Source organism: Oreochromis aureus, linkage group 20 (assembly GCF_013358895.1).
Source record: "Oreochromis aureus strain Israel breed Guangdong linkage group 20, ZZ_aureus, whole genome shotgun sequence".
NCBI lineage: Eukaryota > Metazoa > Chordata > Actinopteri > Cichliformes > Cichlidae > Oreochromis > Oreochromis aureus.
Genome location: NC_052961.1, coordinates 18,217,579 through 18,240,694, shown reverse-complemented (window position 1 = coordinate 18,240,694; position 23,116 = coordinate 18,217,579). Strand labels below are relative to the sequence as shown.

At 40.4% G+C, this 23,116-nt stretch overlaps 1 protein-coding gene and 1 long non-coding RNA gene across 3 annotated transcripts; one reads left to right on the top strand and one right to left on the bottom strand.

Moving 5' to 3' along the window:
• Positions 1-2,499: 2,499 nt before the first annotated feature.
• LOC120435385 lies at positions 2,500-11,233 on the bottom strand. Its single transcript, XR_005609692.1, has 4 exons — positions 10,965-11,233; positions 10,673-10,817; positions 3,540-3,650; positions 2,500-2,887 (listed from the first exon to the last, which is right to left on the bottom strand). It is a non-coding gene; the product is annotated as an uncharacterized LOC120435385 (long non-coding RNA).
• Positions 5,338-22,674, top strand: bgnb (biglycan b). 2 transcript variants are annotated; one of them, XM_039604903.1, is made up of 9 exons: positions 5,338-5,590; positions 5,947-6,033; positions 11,240-11,501; positions 16,331-16,443; positions 17,384-17,597; positions 17,724-17,834; positions 18,200-18,293; positions 21,042-21,180; positions 21,282-22,674. In XM_039604903.1, the coding sequence occupies exons 3-9, from the start codon at positions 11,255-11,257 to the stop codon at positions 21,477-21,479; spliced, it is 1,116 nt and encodes a 371-aa protein (XP_039460837.1). In that variant the 5' UTR covers positions 5,338-5,590; positions 5,947-6,033; positions 11,240-11,254; the 3' UTR covers positions 21,480-22,674. The 2 variants fall into 2 exon arrangements, with proteins under 2 accessions (XP_039460837.1, XP_031609153.1); XM_031753293.2 differs by lacking the exon at positions 5,947-6,033.
• The last annotated feature ends 442 nt before the right edge of the window (positions 22,675-23,116 follow it).

The following is a 23,116-nucleotide window of genomic DNA, read 5'->3' as shown; positions in this document are numbered from 1 at the left end:
GAACTAAAGCAGGATGTTTGGAAGGGCAGAGATGGCATTTGACCGCTTCATGATGAAACCTTAGCGATCCCTGAAAGAAAGTGAGATCTCTGGCAACACAGTGTGAGCCTAAGGGGACCATTAAGAATCAAAATATAAACATCACACTAGTTTCCTACAACTAGAAACACTCCAAAATAAACATCCACTAGCCACTCTAAAAATGCTCAGGGTCACTCTGACTGTGAAAGCGGGGCCTCATTTAGGGCCTCCAAACATATAGATGATGACGTCAGTCACGGTGTTTCAATAATTGGAGTGCAAACATGTATGTGTGTGCGTGAGAAGAATGAGGCAGCTCATTATTATTTCAGCTAGCAGCAGGAGATGAGGAAAAGTTGAAGAACATGTTAAAGCTGAGTGGAGCTGAGGTATAAACAACAGGCTGACTTTTAAGATACAATACATCCATTGTACTTAGGAAGCCTCTAAGGTGATCAGTGAAACGTGAGAATATTCATGGCAGTTTAGTTCAATAAGACTTGGCTACAAGGGAGAGAAGAAAGGAGGTTTACAGCACGGGGAAAAGATGAAGAAAAGAAGCCAGGGATTCAGATCATGTTCAGAGTGCTTTTCTCATCTGGGACTGGAGCTCTGGTGCCCTGCTAAGTTTACTGACAAACTCTGTGTTTTCTGTCCCACTCTTAACTTTCGCTCATGCCACCTTTTGCGCAGAATAATCCAATCCTGTAATGTAAGTGTGACATGCAAAAGCAGTCCTAAAGAGAACAAAGCAGAGGAAAAGCAGCTACTCTGATAAAAACTCTTTTTATGGGAGTGTTTTCATTCATCTAATCCCACGTTAATATCACCATCTTCAAATGCCCTGCTTCCATTTCACTTGGAAGCAGGGTGTTATAAGAGAACACATGCAAGTGCAAGCAATCAAATGCTGCAGCAGTCTCTTTAATTAGTTAATCCACTCATACTCAGACAAAACACATTTCACAGTATATCACTTAGAGTAATGTGTATAATTAAAACGATAAAACATTGAGTTGTGTTTAGCGCATGAAGTCGTAATTTACGGAGAGCGCGCTTGCTGTGTTGACAAGCTGGCTTAAGGTATAAGGTTTCAACAGAGTGCGGTCTTTCTGCAGCTCTAAATGAAGAACAGAAGGCCCCCTGCAGACGCTAGAGTTACAAACACACTAGAGGGAGGGAGGCGGGGAGAGGCGGAGGCAGGGAGCGATCGACACTTAACAACAGAGCGAGTGTGGTTGTGTTATTAACGATGAAGCTGATGACAAAGTGAATCCCGGTAGAAGTACCCTCTGAATATGCGTTATGAGACAGACCCATATATCCTTTTCTATCCTTTCTCTCTGGGCGTGTAAGCACATGCTGGATTTGTGCTCTCAGCCCTGTGCATGTGGTGCAGCCTCCAACCTCCATAATTGTACAGTCATTTTGTAAACAGCATATTACTGTCTAAGAAACTACACATTCACATTTATAGTGCAGTTCCTGTACTTACAGGCTAAGCCGAAGCTTTGCACAAAATGACCGAGCTGTGTCTCTTCCTTTTTTTAACCTTTCCATCTTTGCACAGATGGATACATCAGTTTTGAATTTAAATCCTTAAACATGCCTCCTCGGCCTGTCAGATGGAGTTTTTTGCAAATGTCACGGGCTCACCACTTCACTTCCATCCATGACGCCGCATGTGACATGACTAAACTGTTAAATCAACGAGCTGTCATAGCCAACAGATGTCTGCATCCCGCCGAGCTCGGGCCAGAGCCTGTCTGACTGGCCCTAGAGGGGGGTCGAGCTTTTTGTCTCCCATGTAGCTCTCCATCCTACCCTGAGACAACAGCTTCCTGTGTTTGTTTTTTGATTGGGCGTTGGCGGATGAAGTGCTGGTTGATAAAATAAAAAGCCCCAACGCTTACAAAGAGAAGCTGCTAAAAAATTCTCTTCCTGACTCGGACTGTGACAACAGAGAAACAGATAACGCGAGGCAAGAAGAAAGAGAATGGATGCAGGGTCTAAAAGTGAGGACACTTTTGTTGCTAGAACTTGAGACTGGATTTCAATGTTATGAGTTCACTTCTTAAAAGAATTTGGTTACCTCAGTGTGTAGAAACTCAGTCATCAACCCCCATTCTCTACAAGTATAAGCATTACTGAGTAGGAAATTGTTTTTCATTTATATAAATCACAGTGTAAAAGAACTAAACAACATATGAGTAAATATTATCATTTTTTCTCTCCTGCATCCAATGATGCATAGCCCCGATCATTGCAGTACCTATCTAAGAGCTAGTGGGTGTGTTAATCTCTGGAGACACGTTAGATGAACACTTGTATAGAGCAGAAAGAGTTTAATTTAGATGCCAAGCCCTGTAGCTACAGCCCAACACCATAATCAACCGAACCGCAGCGAGAGAGACACACAGGCACTCAGAAAATTAAAATGCATGAAGTAGAGGGAAAGGGCAAATTTACAAACGGGAGAAAGAGAGGAAGCAGGGAAAGAAGGAATGTCATCTGCAAAGTCCTTTATCAAAACACTGTCCCCTGCCAAAAGCCCCTGCAGGGCATTGATCCGGCCCACATGCCTTTCCACCACTGTGGATACGGCACTGTTAGTGACAAGAGTAGATAACTAAACATCAGTACAGGCAGTGTCAGTTTCTTCTTGAGTTTATATGATGGCAAAAGTGGGTGTGATTTTGTGCTGACAGGCCTGGAGCAGCAGAGCTCATGGATTAATGTCTGTGTGGCAGTCCTTGTGTAAGGTCATAAGAGTTCCAAGATCGTGTGGCTCGCCGAACTCACTGCCTCCCTCAGTCTGGGTGCTGGCAAATACTTAGAGGAAATCGGTTAGAAACAACACTTCATCCTGCCAAAATGAAATTTAATAGAAAACTGTGAAAAAGACCCAAAATCATATGTTTTATAATCCCAGAACTAAAATATAAACTTTGTCCACTACTGTGGTGCGACTAGCTGGTATCACTAGTACTAATCAGACGGAAATGGGCCACTGGATGTTTCACAGTAAAAGACGGGTTTATTTCACCAGCTGCTAACTGCCAGTGCTTAAAAAATACATGGAAAGCATCTGCAAGCATAAAACACAGCTGTAGCTGCTATACTTCCAGAGAAGGATTAAATGTCCTGGGAGTTTTTTTCCCCCTTCTTTAGCACATATTTATGTAATCTATAAAAGCATAGGATATACAGTACACAATTAAAAGCTTCTATTGTCAGTAAATAAGTATTGCCTTAAAAAATCAACTATGATTTATCTTATTTTTACCTTCCAGTGTCCCTTAAAAATGGTACTATCTCACTGTATGGGTCACTCGGAGGGCTGGCTACTTCTCCTGTGGTGCTGCTGTATATTTACAGTTGCACTATAATGAAAATGTGTGAGTCTGTGTGTGAGTCTGTTAAAGAGCGACGTGCAAATTTTCTTCTACAGCACTTCAAAAATGGAATTTCCTGACCTTAGACACAAAATTTAAACATTGTGTTTTGTCACGTCATACCTCTAGGATAACATCCATTCATTTTATTCTGCTGCAGGAGGGCTGAAGCCTATCACAGCTACCATAGGGTGAGAGTCGGGGATCACTCCGGACAGGTCGCCAGTCTGTGGGCTAACACAAAGAAGCACATAAACATTTACACTGACACCTACAGCCTATTTAGAATCACAGTTTCAGCCTAACCCCACTAACTGCATGTTTTTTGGGGTGTGGGAGGAACCAGAGTGCCTGAACAGAACATGCAATCTCCACACAGAAACTCCCAGCCACATGATGGATTTGAACTCTGGACCTTCTTGCTGTGAGGCAACACTGTTCCACCGTCCTGCCCTAATAGTCATCTTGAAAACTGTATATATGTATAATACTGTGCAAAGTCTTGAGCAGCCAGCCATTTCTTTATATCGTACTAGGTAAATGTGGAGATAGATGCACAGACATTTTGAAACTGGTGGAAATGTGAATGGACAAAACAGTATATAAGGCAAAAGCTGAGTTTATACAGTTCTTACAAGATTATATTTGGCATGACCACCTTTAATCTTGACGCAACCCTTGTTGTGATTTGGTGCTCTTCTTTGGATGTTTGCTGCGTTTTGCTTCATTGTATGTCTAGATGATTCCACAGGTGCGGGCTCTGCGGAGGTCACTCCATGGCTGATAGTGTTCCTCTGTGAGTTTTTTCTGTCCAGGGAAGCTGCTGCCAATCAGAGAAAGCTCTTCCATCTTGGATCTAATCTGGCTGTACTTTTCTTTCATAATTTCATCAATTTTGGCAAGATCCCCAACACTGCTGGCTGAAATACAGCCTATGACATACTATGTTTTACAGATGGCTGTAGACATTCACTTTTGTATCTCTTTCCTCCTCTATAATTAAATTTGAAGCAAAAAAAAAATGAAAAAAAAATAAATCAAATTTGGATTCATCACTCCATAAAACCCATTGTCACAGATTTTCAGTCCAGTTCTTGTGTAGTTTCATCATTTTTTAAGGACACACTGCACACCACGCTAAGATATGCCAAGTTCTTGGCTAATAGCACTTTGAAAATCACCTTGTTGGTCTGCGTTATCTTTGGAAATTGACATAGATTCAACTAAAGAAATGGAAACAGATGAAACAAATGTGTTCTGCAGCAGGCTGCTAATAACAAAATGTCAGAAGATAAAGGATACAGTCAGCTTTTTGCTAAGTTGTGTAGGCACAGAACTGGTTCATCCTTTAAGTTAGGTGCATTTATATGCTTAAATAATTTATAGGTCGGTGTTAAGTGGCTTAACAAACAAAAAAAATTCCTCTGATAATGGTCAGTTTCAAGGACTTAACTAAAAAATTGTGAAAAATCCGCCAATGAACTTAAATACACTTAGGACGTCTTTTAGAGAAACTGCAGAAATATTACTCAAAGCCACTTCAAAGAAATACAAGAAAGTCTTCCTCCTTGGATGCAAAATATAAAGAAATAAGGGGTGGCTCAAGACCTTTCCACAGTACTGTCCATAAATAAAAAGACCATCTAATGGTAAAATAAAATCCTACCCATCAAAATTCACTAAAACGTTAGGCTTTTGCATCACTGCCCCCTAATACTGCAAAGTTGTGAATGTTATCTGCTGTGGTTTCACTGCAGAAACGATTGCTTGTAATATCAAAGCTCTGCTACAACCAGATTTACTTTCAGCCGTTACTGGCAGGCTGCTGAAATACAGCAAGGAAGTAGACCTACTCCCTCCTCTTCCTCCTCCTTCTTCTCCGAAGCTCAGAGCCTGGCTTGTTAACTTTATGGGCTCAACTCCCTCGGAACGCAGTCATTTCCTCGACTTGGACTGGAAGGCGCGCACACGGTAGCCTGACGCGGGACGCAGTTGCACACGGAGCTGCGGCTAGATGTCAGCGGATCATAGGGAAACATCGTGATAATCCCTAAATGTGATGAAAATATAGGATATTTTATCATCTCCAAGATAAACTGACGCACAGAGGGAGAAAAGCAATCGTCAACCTACTTTTTGGAACTTGGAATAAAAATCTTATTTCTTTCCCAAAGGTAGGGGAGTTGGGTTATTTTAATATATGTACTTTTTAACTTGGCAGCTGACTCGGAAGAAACTTTAGTATGAATCTGTATTAATTAAGTAGTAGCCTAAAGTGGAAATTAGATAGTTGCCTCCACTTTTCTTTCTTTCTTTTTTCTTTTTTTTTTTAACAAAAAGTTTCCCCCCCCCAAATTAAAACTTTTGATGGAGGTGTCAGCTTTTATATTTATAGCTGAAAATACAGTGCACAGATAGAAATAAATATAAATAATTTTAATCATTCATTTATTTCCCTGTAAATATCTTATTACGAATATGTGTATTTGATGGCTTTGGGATTCAACCTGTTGCATCTTGTGGTCCATAGCGTTGACCTGCAGTTTTAGCTCTTACCCCAGACGCCCACAAGATGGCGCAATGAATCTCCAAAGCTCATTCAAACGGTAATTACAAGGTAAGATGATAATTAAGCAAACCTCTTTCCACTTAGTTTGTCCCCAAATAAGTGGGCTCTTATTCTATCATCAGGCTCTAAATGTAACATCATGTAGAGCAGGCCTTTTAGGTCCATCCATGCATCCTCATTTTGGGAGAATAATTATAGTGAAACAGCCATTAAAGTCAATTCCTTCTTGTATACAGACCTGCTTTACCCTCAAATTCAGCTCTGGGTAGGCCCAGACAGTGTTTTGAGAAAACTGTGTGTGGAGATACTTTCTTTGGCAAAAAGATTATTATAGCTCGCTCTCCTCTTAGCTGTATTTTGTTTTTTAACATAATATTATGCAGACAAAATATGAAGCTCTTTGAAGAACAACCTTTTTCCTCCCTCAGTGACCCAGTTCTGTCTTGTAATGATCATTATATGTCCGGTGGTTAACTCCCCTGTATGAGACAGTGAACTGAGTCTCCTTAAAGACAGGGGAAACTGTGTTAGTCTGACTTCAGCCCGTCAAAATGATGGTCTGAATCTGTTTGTTCCTGAAGCTTCAGGAACAAACAGACTGCTTTCCTATTGCCGCACTACACCTGCTGCTCTGTCTGTCCTGTGATTCTCACTATCTCACTGTGTCTATCCGTCCACCTGCCTGTCTGGACACTCATTGTGGTGCACTTTTGGTCATCTCCAAGACAAGCTGAAGCTGCCAACATTTATTTTTTTCTATCATACACTTGCCTAAATTCATACTCAGTCCCATGCAGCTACACATTCTCTCTGCAGATGGTAGTTATAATTTTTTTTTTCTCCAGTTAGAAGTTGTGCTTTTCTTGGCCGTGTTTTGACAATAAAATATGCCAATTGTTCCATTTTGGGTTGTCATAAAGCAACCATTGTTTATAGTCTCTCTTCATACCACACTTATAACTGGCCCAAGTTTTGGAATAGTCCACATGCTCTGAGGCTCATCTGCCCACAGGCATGGATCCTCAGGTCATATGTTCCTCTCCAGCTGAATGATTAGGATCTTTTTTTTGTTTTTTAGCGTTGCTCTGCTCACTGCTGTGCATTTGGTTAAGCCTCATCTCTGCAGCACTGAGCAGCTCACCACCACATCCAAGCTTGGTGGCATCAGAGGAGCTGCCAAACAGTTCCTTTTTTTAGGGTTGGCAGTCACCAAATTACAGCCGCTGGGGCAGTTAACTCCACCCGAATGCTTGTACCAGACCCGCCTAACAGCCTGCCTGTCTGAAGAGTGCATGAATTGGAGACGCGTGTGAGTGTGTCAGAGTCTTTGTGTTTGTTTGACATCCTACTTGCAAACATTGTGGTAGGTTTACACTTGCGTAAAAATGTAAAACAGGTGTACAGTGTTACCCGCACTGCTTACAAGACCATATGTCATATATTCGTGAGTTAATAAACTCTGACACAAGTTTATTAAAGCAGGTAACGTCTGTCAGAGTTTACTGCAGCTTCTGTCCAATTCAAGGGGAAAAAACGTTCTCACTCAGTGACTCCAGCCAGAATTCTATTTATTCTCTGCAACGCCATGTTAAGCCATGTCAGATCATCTGAGCACAGTCAGCACTGTGATCACTTCGAGCCACCATGTGATCTTAATCGGCACCGAGTGTTGACGTGGCGGCTGCCAATACAGTGGTGTTGCAGAGCCAGCTGGCACTTGCTGAGCTGTCTGCCCCACCTTAATTCTGCCAACTCAACTGCTAAAAAAGCAGAGCTGAAATGTTCCAGAGGATGAAAATGAGGTGCATTTTATGTCAGGTTCACTGTACTTTGGCACGTCCATCTTTAATATGCGTGGCAGCTATGTCACAGGGTGAGACCTCGTCTCTCATAGGGGTCAAAGTAGGAAAAAGATTAATGGTTTCCTCTCTTTCATCTGCAGAACAGAGTGACATTACTGGCATCACAGAGAGCACTGAGTTTAAACATTTATTTGTTTAGCTTGAAAAAGGTAAATGCTATCATTTTTATGAACTCTGGCTGTAATACAGTAAGCGCAGCGATGTGAGGGCTGATGAATAACCCAGGACTTGATGGATGTTGCATATACGAAATTTAAAGCTAATCTAAGACGCAAACAACTAATAGGTTTAATGGGAGATCATTCAAGCTGGTGCTTTTTACCGTAATCACCGTCCTGACGTAACCTCACATCCCTTTGGGGTTGTGTCAGGAAGAACATCCGGCATAAAAAACAGCCAAATTAAACATGGAGAGATACCCACCATGTGAATAAAGGAGAAGCCAAAAGCAGACTTTACTGTGCTCTATTGTGTCTCAGAATCTACGTCTCTTGCCTCTCCCTCTTGTCCAATTTTCACATTTGAATGCAACAGTAAAGAATTGGAATTCACAGAAGTTTCTGTTTTCTCCTGCCTGTTATGACAGCTTCAACCAGATGTGGTTGTTTAGCCAGACATATTATGTGTGAGTATGCGGGTGCGATTGACAGACTGACAATCAGGCACCTTTAAGCTTGTCAGGGAAATTCCTTAATTTTCCTTCCCGTCTTTGGTCTGTTCACTTTTTTTTGAAGGTAGAGTGATGTTTGTGCTTGTGCTGTTTCAGCACTACCGAGCCTGAGGGATCAGTACCAGCGCTACTGATCCACACATAGATTTAAAGGGGATTTCTTCCCATAAGAAAAACATAAGTCAGACTGGTTGCAGCTGCAGATTCGGGTTCAGTTTCAATTCGGACTCAGTGTTTTAGTTAATAGCATTTTAGTTCATTTTAGTTCAAAGTCCAAAAGATATCCACTGAGTGTCCACTTAATTTTTGCCAAGTAGTGCAGGAGAGATGCTGCGACTTGGAAAGTCCTTTTTTTGTTCCTGTGATCCTTCGGCACCCTTGTTGCCCACAACCTTCTCCCCACTGCTTACACACAACTCCCACTTTTTCTTTCTTCTTTCTGTCTGTCTCATAATCATCATTCTGCTCTTTCCTTTTTTCTTCTTTGTGTCGTCTGCACTCCCTCCAACTACACACACACATACTCCACTGCGCCCTGCAGACAGTAAAGTGAGACAGGAATAGCCAGCCATCCATCCATTAAACCACTCGCCTTTGGATGGGAGGCGAGATGAAGAGCCAAGGCAACAACAATTAAGGCTGAAGGCTTTGGTTTGTTTCCGTCTCAGCCCGGATGTTTCACAGCTCACAGCTGGAGGGAGAGAAATTCATATGTACAAACGCCAGGGTTGGATAAAAGTGGGTATTACCGACTCCTTAATTGTGGGACATAGTATAGGCTTATCTTCATGACGTGTTTATAGTAGCCTTGTATGTAATTCCTGGGTGATAATAAAGTGTATCGGACTTGTTCCTGTCTCCCTTTTTATCTTCTCTTTGATGCCCTGCACCTCTGTCTGCAAATCTTCTGTCACATCGCTTCAATTCTTTGGTCTGACCGAGAGAAAAAGGCTCCACAAATTAGAGCATGGGTGACACTTTTTATGGATTTACAACGTATACTTGTTATACCTCCTATAATGTTGCAAAGGGACAAACTGCAGAAATTGTAGGTGTATAAATAAGTCTAGTGGTGTCTTCTGTATATCTTCCAGCTCTTGTGTGCTGCGTGTCATTGTGTGATGCTGACTATATATGCCCTAGCTGTGTCCTTTTGGCTGCATTCTTCTGACCAAGCCAAGGCCAGTGGTGTTTTTTCTTTTCTGCATAATGGTATAATTTGGCAGCTATTTTTATTGCAGGGAGCAAACTACAGGGGCCAGATATTCGTGCTTCCTGGCCAGGTCCACATCCACGTCTTTTTTCTTTCCTTAAATAATACCATTATTTCTTTGAGTAGAGAAAATTCCATTTGCAATTGCAATGGTCAGAGAATTAATACATTATTTTCTTAAATAAGACCTCACAACTCACTATTTACTCACTAGAGGCTCAAATGTTCAAAAGACACGCTCACTTGCTTCCATCTGTTAGCTCCTCCCTTGGCTCCCCCTTGTACTCCCCTTAGTTCTGATAATATTGGGAGTTGAGTCATATCCTCCTCTTGTTTCCAGTGAAAAACAGATCATGTTGCTACAAAACTCTTATGTTTATCAAGGTCCATTTGCATACTAACCATCTTTTCAGTCTTATGCAGGATTACGGAGCTGGGGATCAGAGGAGGAATTAACACGAAAAAAATGAGAGATTAAAAGGTCACATCATAGGATTAGCCTCAAGGGTCATGTTTATGACCTTGTATGCTGCATAGCTCAAGTGACCTGCCAACAGTCTCGCTCGCTCTTTTTTTTTCTAGGAATGACTTTTTAGGGGGAGTGAGAGGATTGACTGTGCTGAAGTGTTAGTTAGGTCAGTGCACCCTGTGTAAAGTAGGCAAACAAAAATGCACGAATGCACACACACACTGCTTAGATGTCTGATGACATGTAAGCAGTGTGTGTGTGTGCACACGCACACTATGACATCATGGAGTCTGTTTCCTGAGGAACAGACACACTCAACCATGCAAACCTGCATGCACACATTTGCCCTTGCACACCCACTTTCTCCTGTTAATGAATGGTGGCTTTGTTGCAATGCTCATTTGCAGGAATAAACTTTTCCACAATTTACTGTAGGTGATGTCCCCCTGATTGGCTAGTTAGCAGCGACTTACTCTTATGAGACCTGTGGTGTACACAAGGCAGACAGTGACATTTTGGTGTGGTTGAAGTCACTTTTCTTCCCAGAGCCAATTCCTGGCAAGTGCTGGAGGGGACTGGGTGCATTTGCCCTCCATAGCCTTAGTTTCTCTCTTCCTTCTAGGTGTGGAATAAAGAGTAGGACTGTAATTATAAATGAGCGGACCATTTCATACTATTTTAGAGTGAAATTAAATAAAATAATGTGCCACATCTTTTTGTTTTACACAACACAGCCTAAAGTTTGGTTAATAATGCAGGACTCACCCTGGTCGATAGTTTCAGTACACCAGTAGAGCAGAGAGTATGTGCTGTCTTTGACAGAACAGGCATCCAGCCCTGCCCATGCAGTTTTCCTTTCTTATTTTCCTGCATTTTTACTTCAGAAGCACTTAGATGTGCATATTCCTGTCTACACACACACACACACAGACACACACACACACTAACAAACGAATAACTAAAATGTCTCTAAACTGGATGAAATTTCTACTTTGTTGCATTAACGCTAAGGCTACTCTCATTCCTTTGTGTCTTTTCAGGTGCTCCAATTAAAAATGTTGCCCCATTGCTTCTTTCTGCTGTTGCTATGCACGGTCCAGCTGCCCTCCCCTTCCTCTGCTTTGCCCTTTGAGCAGAAAGGCTTCTGGGATTTCGCCCTGGATAGTATGGATGCCGAGATGACCATGGAAATGATGAGGGATCCGGAAGAAGGTTCAGCTGACGATCTGTTCCCTCATGAAATACCCACATGCCCCTTTGGCTGCCAGTGCCATCTCCGAGTCGTCCAGTGTTCTGATCTCGGTTAGTGAATGTGTGGGAAGGAAATAGAGCATCAGTATGTATTTCTATAAAGCTTTGTCTTCATTTCACAGTGTGTGAGTGTGCCAGGAAGTTCAGAAAGGGAAACAAAATAGTTGTCTTACTGATCCAAACCTTGCATAAGCCCTTCTTTAGAGTGGGAGGGAGGGGATTTCTCCACTGGGATAATGGTGGTATATTTTGACAGGGAAAGGCATGTCTTTGAGGGATTTGGTGTTCCAGACTTTGAGGGAAGCTACTGGGTGGGAGAGGAGGAGACACTCTGTGTGAGCAGAACAGAAGTAAAGACTGTATCAGAAAATGCAAGGAGTAACCAAGAATAAAAGAATAAAGTGATAAAGTCAGAGAATTAGAGGTTGGCAGAGAAAAGACAAATTAAAATATTAACTGATACTTATACAACACTTTTTTATCCTCAGACCGAGCACTCAAAACACTTTTTGCTCACTTTCGGCCTCATTCACCCCAAATCGTGTATTCATACACTCACTTTTTCTATGCCTAGGCATTTCTATCTAATACTGATCTACACATTCACATTGCAGGGAACTGAGGGAAACTCAGGGTTCAGAATTTTGCCCAAGGGCACTTCAAGATGCACCCTGAAGGAAATCGAACAGCTAACTTCTGATATATAGGAGACCCGCTCAACCTCCTGAGCCACAGCCACCCTACGGTGGGCAAAAAAGTGAACTTTGTAAATGAGTCTTGTAAATGTTTTTGCACATATGTTTGGTAACATCTAGTATTAAGGCCAACTTAACCTAATATGGTCTTAAAATAAGATGGTCTTTGAGAAGTCTAAAGTTTTTTGCACAACAAAAAGTTTCTGAAACTATTCATCAAGTTTAGGATCTCAGATGTGGTCTAGTTTAAAAGATAAAGTTCTATGTTTCCCGATTTTGTTCTTCTGTTACAGAATGTGTATTTTCAAGGTGTAATGCAACACTTAACACACACATAATACAGACCCCCTTTAATAGAATAATTAAAGTTGTTAGGCATTTGCTAAATTCATGTTTTACTTCCCCACAGACTAGTGACCTTGAGCCCCTTCTGGAGGCAGTAGCTAAATTTAGTTCCAGGGAATATTTCTGTCTGAAGTACTTGCAGCAATTTGGACAATTTGACACTAATTTTGCTACAACTAACATTATAGTATTCAAACAATACTACCTCAGTCTCTCGCATGCTCGCTGTTGGTGAAGTGCCTCTAAAAAAAGACTGTAAAATAGATGGAGTGGTGACAGTGAGTCACACTTTTGGTTTGCAGATTGCAAGTTGCACACTTGTCATTTTGGGGATTACCATCTTGGTTTTTTGAAGCCAGACATGACAATATTCAGACAAGAGGGTAAACCTGGAAATATGTCAGTTAAAGCTTTGTGAAACAAAATGCATCCATAATTCACCGTGATATGAAAATGGGATGCTAACTTCAGTTAAGTTTAAGCGTAAATAACAGAAATCATCCACTTCATAGTTGCAAAGCTGGAAATTTTATCTATAGAGACCAAGACCGTTTTTTGTAACAGGCTATAAACATGTTTATTTTGGCTCTAATTGGTTCACAGTTTTTGGCACTTCCGCATTGCTTAATTTTTCAGCTTGGTCACTTCATTACTCTTATATAATCTTCTGCGTTGTTGTAACCAACTGGACTGAAGAGGAGTAGTGCGACGTATAGTCACTTGCTAAAAAGATGTGTAAAAACAGCTGCTGAGTTTCTTTTTATACTTAAGCAGTCTTATTCTTGGAAACTATTATGGAAATGCAGATAACCGAATGGTCTGAAGGAAAGAGCTTATTTAGTTCCTCGAAAAAAAAGTTCTTGGAAATAAAAGATCTGCATATTTTGTGTGGAAATGCATGTGTGTGAAAAGCAGACAGCTTTGAACGAGTGACCTTATATGACTGTCTTTGTACTTTGGAGACAGTCACACACGTGCATGAAGATCAAACTGCTGGGGAAATATGAGTAAAACCTCACTTTAGATAGAAAACATATTCAGAGTTAGAAAACCTATTTAGACACTTCTAACAATTGTTAATTTTTGCTGGTTTAGATAAAAAAAACCCCTCATAATTATTAAGTACTGAAAAGGTGAGAATGGCTAGTTGAAATGGTATTTCTATCTTGACATAGGAATTAATGTACAACTTCTAGGTGTTAATAATAGGCAGTTATTAGAAGGTAAAGAAGTAAAAGTCTCAATTCCTAGTAGTTCTAAAATATGGCCAAAGACATTTTAAATTCTCTAAAATGGCCAATAAACAGCATAAATAAGCAGCTAGGTGCTATATGCACCTTGTTAGTTAGCTAGCTAGCTAGCTAGGTGATGTGGAAGACAATGAGGTGGTCTTTAAAAATTTAAAGTTGGAGAATAGAATTAAATCATTTAATAAGATGTTAACATTAAATATTGAGTTTTTCTTTTATTATTTTAACATCATGTGAGGATTATTTGCCATTATATTCACTATGAGGAATAAACCACGTTGAGCTAGTATTAGCGGTTGATTTAAAAATATATTTTTCTTTTCCAGTAGATAAAAATAAAAACAGAACTGTGCCAAATTTTTCATTATGTTTTTACTGTCTGTCTGTGAGTTAATTTTAGTCATGTTTCCATAAAAGCATCCAGTACAATTTAGTCACTGTAGATATATAAATGTGTGTCTGTTTAAAAGAGACTAAAAGAAACTGAGTTATGTCTTAATTATGGATATAAAGATTTTTCACATTATACTAGCTATATAACTCTAATAAGACGCCTTGGTTTAGACATAATGGTTTTGTCGAATCATCATTTTACAACCTCTATATACTTACTGTCCCTGGTCTTTCAGCAGCGGGTAAATGTGGAAGCGTATAATTTCCGAGATGTCAAGTGCTTATTTAGAACAGATGTATTTTGGTGGTGGCGTCTGTCTCCTCTCAGTGTGGATCCCAGCATGATGTTGAGTATTTGTGTTGAGTTGAACTGGGGTTTTAGAGGGTGCTAGTTTTGTCAGTTTGCGGTAAAGGCTTTGAGATTTGTGGCAGATGTGGTTGAAGAGCGGTGGTTTGAGGTTTAGAGGGTTTAAGGATTCATTTAATCAGGGTCTCGGTGAAAGCTTTTTTCCAGGTATTCCCATCAAGTTTGTTAGTTTTGATGCCTGGCACGCAGATTTGAAGGTTTCCAACTGGCAGGAGGCATGCCAAAAGCTGCAGGTGTTGACTGCAAGGTAAATATTTCCTACCACATGAATCATCCTGGTAACATCCTGCACCCTTAGAGCACAGCAGCTGTAATAACTTTATTGCATGTTTTAAAAAAAAAGAAATCATAAATGCAGAGTGTGGTTTATGATTTAAAGATTATACTGAGGATAGAAACTCAATATTTTCCTCACAGCTTTCACGAATGTATATTTGCTCTCTAAAGGCAAAATCTTGCCACTGCACTAGATCTCTCTGTACTGTGAGGATGCGGTTGGAGCCGAATATCAGAGGGAGCTCTAAGGCTTGGATCTTATGTGGTGTCATGGAGGGTGTGGCACAGCACAACCAAAGCCATATATCTAAAATTACCTCTAGATGGACAGCTCTGGGTTGAGTCCTGTGGGTCAGATGTGGTTAGTGGCAAACTCGCTCCCAGTGGGACAGCTGGCACTCTCTCACCAGCATGCCCAGTTGCATCATGTTCTCGGTCCAGATGAGGTTGGCCCTGGTTGGGATTCGTCCACTGTGGCCTGTCTGGATTAAGCTACCACATCTGATACACTTGTCCACGTGGCTCTTTGATGTGGTCTTGTTAATGATCACTGGTAGCTGTGTTTATCCGTGTGCTGAGTCATTTTTCCAGAGCTCCCTGAACAAAATAGCAAAGGTGTATTTTCTAACGCCACTTTGGTGTTCACGTGTCGCAGTCCGTTCTAGGCTGTTTGAATTTATTGCTTGGTAACCAATGATAACAGACTGTCCCCTTCAGTGATGAAATATTCCAGCAATCAGTGTTTTCACATCACGAAATAGTGTTAAAAATCAAACATTCAGCTCTTTCTTGTGATAGATATATGTATAATATTGATTCACAGAACACAAATATTCTGGGAAGCCTCAAATGATTCATGAGTGACTGTTAAGTTCAAAACAATACTGTGATGAGAGAAAGTGCTTAACTGTTATAGATTCTGGTTTTCAAGCTGGTCGCCAATCTCCTCAAGTCACAATGAGGTTAAAATGCAAAGACTTCTTTTCAATTCAACACTTACCCACCACTCACACATTAACACACACACACAGCTTTTATTCGTCTGTATATATCAGGGTTGTGCCAGTCTCCTTTCTATTTGATGTGTGACTTTATAGTATTTAAATCACATCCTTTGTGACTTCTGTCAAATTGGAAACCAGATGGAAAACATCTGGTGTCCCCATCTGGTGGGAGGGGAATTTATGTTTCTGTGCGCGAGAGTGTGTATGCTTGTCCTTGTCAGCGACAAACCAATAATGGTAGCTATACACGCCGTGCTGACGTATGTGTGTGACCTCCATGGTCGTGTCTATGTCCACCTTTCATTAAAATAATAGACAAGGAGCACCGAGGTACTCATTTGCTACAGTGTGGGAGTGTGATTGAGTTAATTCTTAGGCCTTTAAAACACACACTGTCTATTTATTTTCCAAAGTCTGTGTCTGGTTAAAGTAGTCTTAGAAGTTCCCAGTTTAAAACAAACTGGCTTTTAGGGTGTTGGTAGGTAGTCACCCATGGGAGCATTTACCAGAGGATGATGTTCTTCTGTGTTTTCACTGGTTTTGTCTTCAGGTTTGACCGAGGTGCCAACGAATATCCCTCGGGACACCAAGTTCCTGGACCTGCAGAGCAACCGTATCACTGAGATTAAAGAGAATGACTTCAAAGGCCTTACTAACCTATATGTAAGAGGCAGAAACACTGCACAGGATGTTCCCTACTCCCCTTCACAATAAAAGAACCACTGCTGTATTTAACATTTTCAAAACCATACTCACTGCCAGACGCACAGCCTTCTCTGTCTCACACAACCTGAATCCACAACAATCAATTGTACAAATGATTACAACTCTAATGATTAATTCTCAGGTTACTAAAATATGTAAGGAGTTTATATGTATTTTTTTAACCTGTGAGATTGTTAAGTAGCTTGCTATCTACTCCTTTTTTCATTAAAGGCATCAGCATTTACAGCACTCAGCTGTATTTAGAAAAAGTGTTTTGATTCTGTATTAAATTTCCTGTATTTTCACAGCAATTTGGTTCAGTTACATTCTTAAGAATCAACTTCTCAAGGATGTGCAACTCAGTCATCTCAGCTTGTGTTGGCTTTGGTAGTGAGAAATATAATTAAGACCCCCATTTCTCTGGGATTTAAAGGTTAATTTCCTTGCTTTTTGCCGTCCTCCGCTATGAGAGCTTTAATTGTATTAAAGTTTGAGCCTGAAGCCAAATGGGAGTATTCAAGCTCTCTCAGCAATAAGGCTTTGCTTACTGCTGACCCATATTCTGGAGCTCTGACCAAGAGAAATATTAAGTCTGGCAGTTTAGGAAACCCCTGACATGAAATTACAGAATACCATCTCTATTGAGTTCTGTTTACATCAAACTACATCTGTCTCCATCTTTCAGCCAGTGTAGGTGGGGAGTCTTCTAGCTGATCTGTTTTAATTCACTCAAACACACTTATAGTAGGAGCAGAGGGCATAAATAATGATATTTTTTTTTTACATTTAATGCTTAATTTTTCTTTTTTCCCTTTCATTTTCTGACTTTCTGATAGCTCTTCACATAGACCAAATGGGTGTTGAATTGGACCTCTCTTTGGTTGTTGCTTCTTTTTAGGGCCTGTCTCTGAGGAATAATCTTATTTCCAAAGTCCACCCCAGAGCATTTGTTCCTTTGAAGCACATGCAGAAGCTCTACTTCTCCAAGAATTTCCTGACCACTATCCCCAAAAACTTGCCTGCCTCTCTGGTGGAGATAAGGATCCATGAGAATCGCATCAGGAAGGTCCCAGCCGGAGCTTTCGCAGGACTGAATAACATGAACTGCATAGGTCAGAAATCTAGAGTATATTCTGTGATGCTTTGCTACTGTGTTGCATTGGCATTGCATTTTAAAGATTAAAGGAAAGGTATTTTATTTCACGCCATGGTGTTTTTTTGTTTTTGTTTTTTTACAGAAATGGGAGCAAATCCCATTCAGAACAGTGGATTTGAACCTGGAGCTTTTAAGGGACTGAAACTGAATTTTCTGCGTATATCAGAAGCCAGACTAACCGGAGTCCCAAAAGGTAAAAACCTCGCTTTGTGGCTAAAATGCTAGAGATCTTTCAACATTCTAGCATTTGGTAGATTTACAGTAGAGTGTGTTTTCTTTAGTAAATATGTACAGTAGTGTTTTTTACGTGCCCTGTAATACATTGTGATAGACCCCAAAAAACATTTTAATGCTCAGATTTCTGCATGTATGACCAAACGTGTATGACCAAAGTTCTAACTCTAAAATAGTAACAAAGTGTATCTAATAAAATGTATCCCTTTTAGATATTTAAATAAAAAGCAAATGGTCAACATGACAAAAAAGGAATGTCCAGCAAGACAAAAATCTGTTGTCACACTGAAGTGAAGGCTTACATCTTTGTTATCTGCACTTTAGATCTCCCAGAGAGTCTCCATGAGCTTCATCTGGACCACAATCAGATCCAGGCTGTGGAACTGGAGGACCTGAGCCGCTACAAAAACCTCTACAGGTCTCCTTCACACTTAAACACCAGACTCCTTTCTGACCACAGCTGAGTTCTTGCACCCTGATCACATTCCCAGTCAGCAGTGCCCCTTAGGGGTAATAATACAAATTACATTGACAGGCCACTTAAAAGTAGCAGGGAACTAGAGCTGAATTATGCTTGAGAGTCTTTGCCCACTCTACTTAAGCTGACCCACACCTTGTAGCATGTGAGGTGTGAAAACATCACAGGCATTCTACAAAACCATGAAATGTTTAAAAACATTATATGAACACTTATGTCAGATAATTTGAATATTTATTCGCTGCACATGTTTTAACAACACATGAAAATGTCTTCTGTCAGAAAGAGTCATCATGTCTTCTAATGGCTGTTCCAATTTTCTTCAGTTTCTTTTCTGCATACGTCTCTCCTACAGGATTTCTCTCATTTTAATGGAATAGTTTTAGAATGTCTAGAAACCAAAAACCCCACAGATAGTCTGAGTAATCACAGAGAGCACAAATCCAATCTGTATGGAGGTCAAACTGTAGGTTACTTATAAAAGAAATACAAAATAAATGGACGTAGCCACTGTGAGATCAACCATTGGTTTCTGTAATCCACATTTTGGAGTAATGTTGTTTTCTTGGATGATGCAGTTATCATTTTTAGAAAATACAGTGGAGAGGTCCTGTTCACTTACTTTAACCCTTAGATGCATAAGTGGCTCAGAAACCACCTGGTGAGGTTGTTTTCTTGTAATATCTTTGTAATGAAAAGTTGTAATTATTTCATATTTGACCAGTTCCTCAAAAAACATGTTTTTACTATAATGCTTTTTAATTTTTTAACTTACCTTTCCTACATTTGACAAAATGACTTGCATTCATTTCCCTTGGAATTTCATGGGAACCTTCTTATCTAACCATTCTCATCAACAGACAGCCTTCATTCAGCATTCAGGCAGCGATCCATCCCCAGTGATTGTGTCACTGTAGACGACTAGCTTGTGCCATTCAGGAGGAGGTCCAAATTTCTGCCAAACAAGCCTGACCAAAGTTCATAAGAGTCTGGGGGAAACCATTGATCAGCAGTTGTGCAGTAGATTCAGAAAGACAAGACGCAGCATCACCACAGATAACTTTTTCCCCTGTGTGCCTTTTGTGCTGTGTCTTCTGGAGACACTATTGTGGGGACGCTACAATAAGACAAAGCAGACATCCTTCCTCTGATGAAGGCTACTGACTCCTGGGAGGTTTACAGCACTGACTTTGGATTCAATGGCAGCCTTGCAATGGTCAGCTATGTCAGCAAGAAATTAATGGTTGTTGTAGCTCTGAGCACAATGTATCACAACAAAATGGTGGCTGGTAATACCAGAAAAGTGAAAAAAATACAGTTGTTCACATTCTACAACAAGACCAAAGGAGATGTAGATACTGTGGACCAGAAGGTTGGCACCCACTGTACACCTGCAAGTGTAAAAGATAGAGGTGGCCCATGGTGCTGTGGTACAACTTGACATTGCTGCCCTTGATGCCGACACCTTTTTCACAGCTAAGCACCCTGAATTCAAGAATGGTATCACCAACGCATGATCGGTCTACCTCACTAAGCTCTCAAAGGAGATTGCCACACTACATAAGAGAAGTTGACTGGAAGGTTGCCTCCAACTGCAAACCCCAATCACTGAAGCAATGGGAACGTATAGGGTGACAAAAGCTACAACTCAGCCACAGGAAAAAAGCAGACAGGGCCAACCAAAGACAACAAGATTTCAGATCCAATAACAAAGACCATAAAGTCAGCAGTTGGTGTGGGAAATGCAATGTACCTGTGTGCAGTGATTACAGCCAGACTACAGTGAAGGGACAAGGCAATAAAAGAGAGAGGAATTGTCTGGACACATGTGCATATATTCTCTTTCACACAAACAAACTGATCTTGACATTTTTCTGTTGCTGTTGTGTATTTTTTTTCTATTTTAATTTTCTAAATGTTTAAACATTAAATCATCTTCTTGTGTGGACCAAAGTTTGGTACAAAATGTAACACAAATGATTATTCTTAACTAAAATGACAAAAGTGGCATATAAACACAATGATTTTAACACGCATCATTTTTGACCCACTATGGAAGAGTGTAGGGTGCAGTCATTCGTGCATCTAAGGGTTAAATATTGGAGGTAAGGACTAGCAGACAGTGATTGGCTAATGCTCCTTGTGCCAGCAGAGCTGTCATTCAAAACAGCACTGCCCCTGACTATCAGCCATGCCACTATCCAAATGAAGTGGGCTAAAAGAAGTTCACCATACAGATGTTATGAAGGGCTAAACTATTAAACTATGTTTTTATACCACATTGCAAACATGCTTTTATTGCTGTTAGCGTGGGCATTTTAACATGAAAGTCTATGGGGATTGAGACACTTTCAGAGCCGTCCTCAAATAGCCCCAGCAGGTACCTCATTTTTTGCCACATATATGTTTGCTTCATTTTTCAGCCCATTAAGTTGCAACACAGATGAGAACAAAGACTTTCTTCCTCTGCTACTGTGGCATTGTGCTGCATTTATAGTAGTAGAGACACTGCCAGGCTGACGTGGCCCTATTCCTCACCTGGCTTAATATAACTTTCTTGAAGTGATATTAATCTGGAATTATCCTGTTATTTCGGCTCACAATACATGAAACATTTGAGTGCAATGTGCCATGCATTGCCCCATTTTCTGCCTGTTTAAAATTTTCCTTTCGCCTTGCATTTTCCAGGTTGGGCCTTGGGTTTAACCATATCCGCAACATAGAGAATGGCAGTCTTTCCTATCTGCACATGCTGAGAGAGCTACATCTGGACAACAACCGCCTCACTCGTGTTCCCCAAGGCCTTCCAGATATGAAATACCTGCAGGTGAATCTAATGTGTGCAACCAATTTTGATTTCCATTTGATATTGATTCTCACAGTGCTCTCTTCTACTTTCCCTCCTTTGCCACTGCGGCTTTTTTTTAGGTGGTTTATCTCCATTCCAACAACATCAGCCAAGTGGGTGTGAATGACTTCTGCCCTCGTGGATTTGGGATGAAGAGGACATTCTATAATGGCATCAGCCTGTTCTCTAACCCTGTCAATTACTGGGAGGTGCAGCCAGCGGCATTTCGCTGCGTGAGCGACCGGTTCGCCATTCAGTTTGGCAACTACAAAAAATAAAAAAACAGGCAGACGCTGGGAAAGAGGGAGGATGATTGATGAAGGGATGAAGAACGGATAATTTAAATAATGAAATAAAACTTGAGATATGGAGTGAGGTGAATTTATATCTGAGATTATTAATTTTATTATTATTGTTTTTGTAAAGAGGATAAGTGAGGAAGAGGGTGGGCAATAAACTGATGAAACAGACAGAGAGGAGGTGAAAATACAACCCCATAACTTGAAGGGAGTGGAAAGCAAAAGGCTTACAGTACTGCATGTGAATTTTGCTTGTTTTGAATTCAAGGTTTTGAAAGTTTTTTCTGTTTGATGAAGTCAAAAAAAGAGGGGAACGTCTGAGAAGAATGTTTCATTCTGATGAAAACTGAGTGCTAAAAACTTGTGAAACGCTCCATTTTTTTCACAATAGTTCTTATTGTAATTGAGGTCATTCTTCTTATATTAACATTCTGGTTACGATTATGAGAAAAGGAATAGAAAGAGCAGCGCATTATAGATTTTTATATATAAAAGGTGCTTTTTATAACTTTCTGTGTGTTGATTTGGTAAATACATTAAGTCTTCCCTGTTTCACTGGTCTGAAGCCATTTGGCTTGTCACTCTGTAATTAAATTATACTGTATTTATAAACCAAAATTTGGGCTTTTCGCACCATCTACAGACAAAAAAGTTGCACTAAAATAAAAACTTCAGTTCAACATAACAACAAGTGGACTCAACAACAACAACAACAAGTGACAGGTTTAAATTCTGCTAAATAAATTTGCCTATTGAACATATTTGACTGAACCACCACCCTGTGCCATTACTACATATTACGCCATCTGAGCAATACCTTAATACAGTATTTCATACGGGAACAGTACAGCAGTGGGAGTGTGCCCAAGATGGAGACAACACACAGTCCGCTTTGCTTTGAAACAATGAAAGTAGTGTGTTCACTCTGTGCTACAATCAGTGGTAGTGTCATTGCATCGTTTTGCACAGTTTTTTTCTGCTTTGCCTTTTCTGCTTGAGGTTTACTACGAGGTTAGCCTATTTTTTTGTTTTGTTTTGTTTTGCATTTGTAGACCTATGTGGAAATACTTTAATATTATGTCTTATGTCCTGTCTCTCTTCTGTAATCTGACAACCTACTGCTGCATGTGAATAAAGACATTTTTAGTCTGCTGCATTAAGTGCAAGAACAACCGATTGGCCCTGGGTTTGATGCTCTGTGAGAAATAAAGAAGAAATACCAAAAAATGGAAAACATTTGATGAATGAATCATGAACTTTGTAAAGAAAGAAGCTAAAGAGAGTTGTAGTCTTTTAGTTCAGCCTGACAGAAAATGATTCTACAGACGAAGGTGGTATCAAGAGTTTGCTTTGAGCTTTTTTTCTGTGTATTCTAGGTGAGGACTGTTTCATGCACAACATATATTGATAACAGTGCTCTTCCAGAGCTGATGATCTCACCCACAGATCTCACCCACAGATAGAGGGCGGTGACGCAGGAAATTCACCCTAATCAATCAATACTGGGTGGAAGGGGGGAAAAACCTGTAAAATAAAGTCACCATGACGGATACATTTTAATTTTCCTTATGATGGCGCAATCAACCTCTCGTCATCATTATTAGCATTCACTGCGC

Coding starts and splice junctions, on each gene's coding strand:
- bgnb (XM_031753293.2), top strand. CDS start 11,255: ATGTTGCCCCATTGCTTCTTTCTGCTGTTGCTATGCACGGTCCAGCTG. Junction 11,502..16,330: donor CGTCCAGTGTTCTGATCTCG/GTTAGTGAATGT, acceptor TTTTGTCTTCAG/GTTTGACCGAGGTGCCAACG. Junction 17,598..17,723: donor GAATAACATGAACTGCATAG/GTCAGAAATCTA, acceptor GTTTTTTTACAG/AAATGGGAGCAAATCCCATT.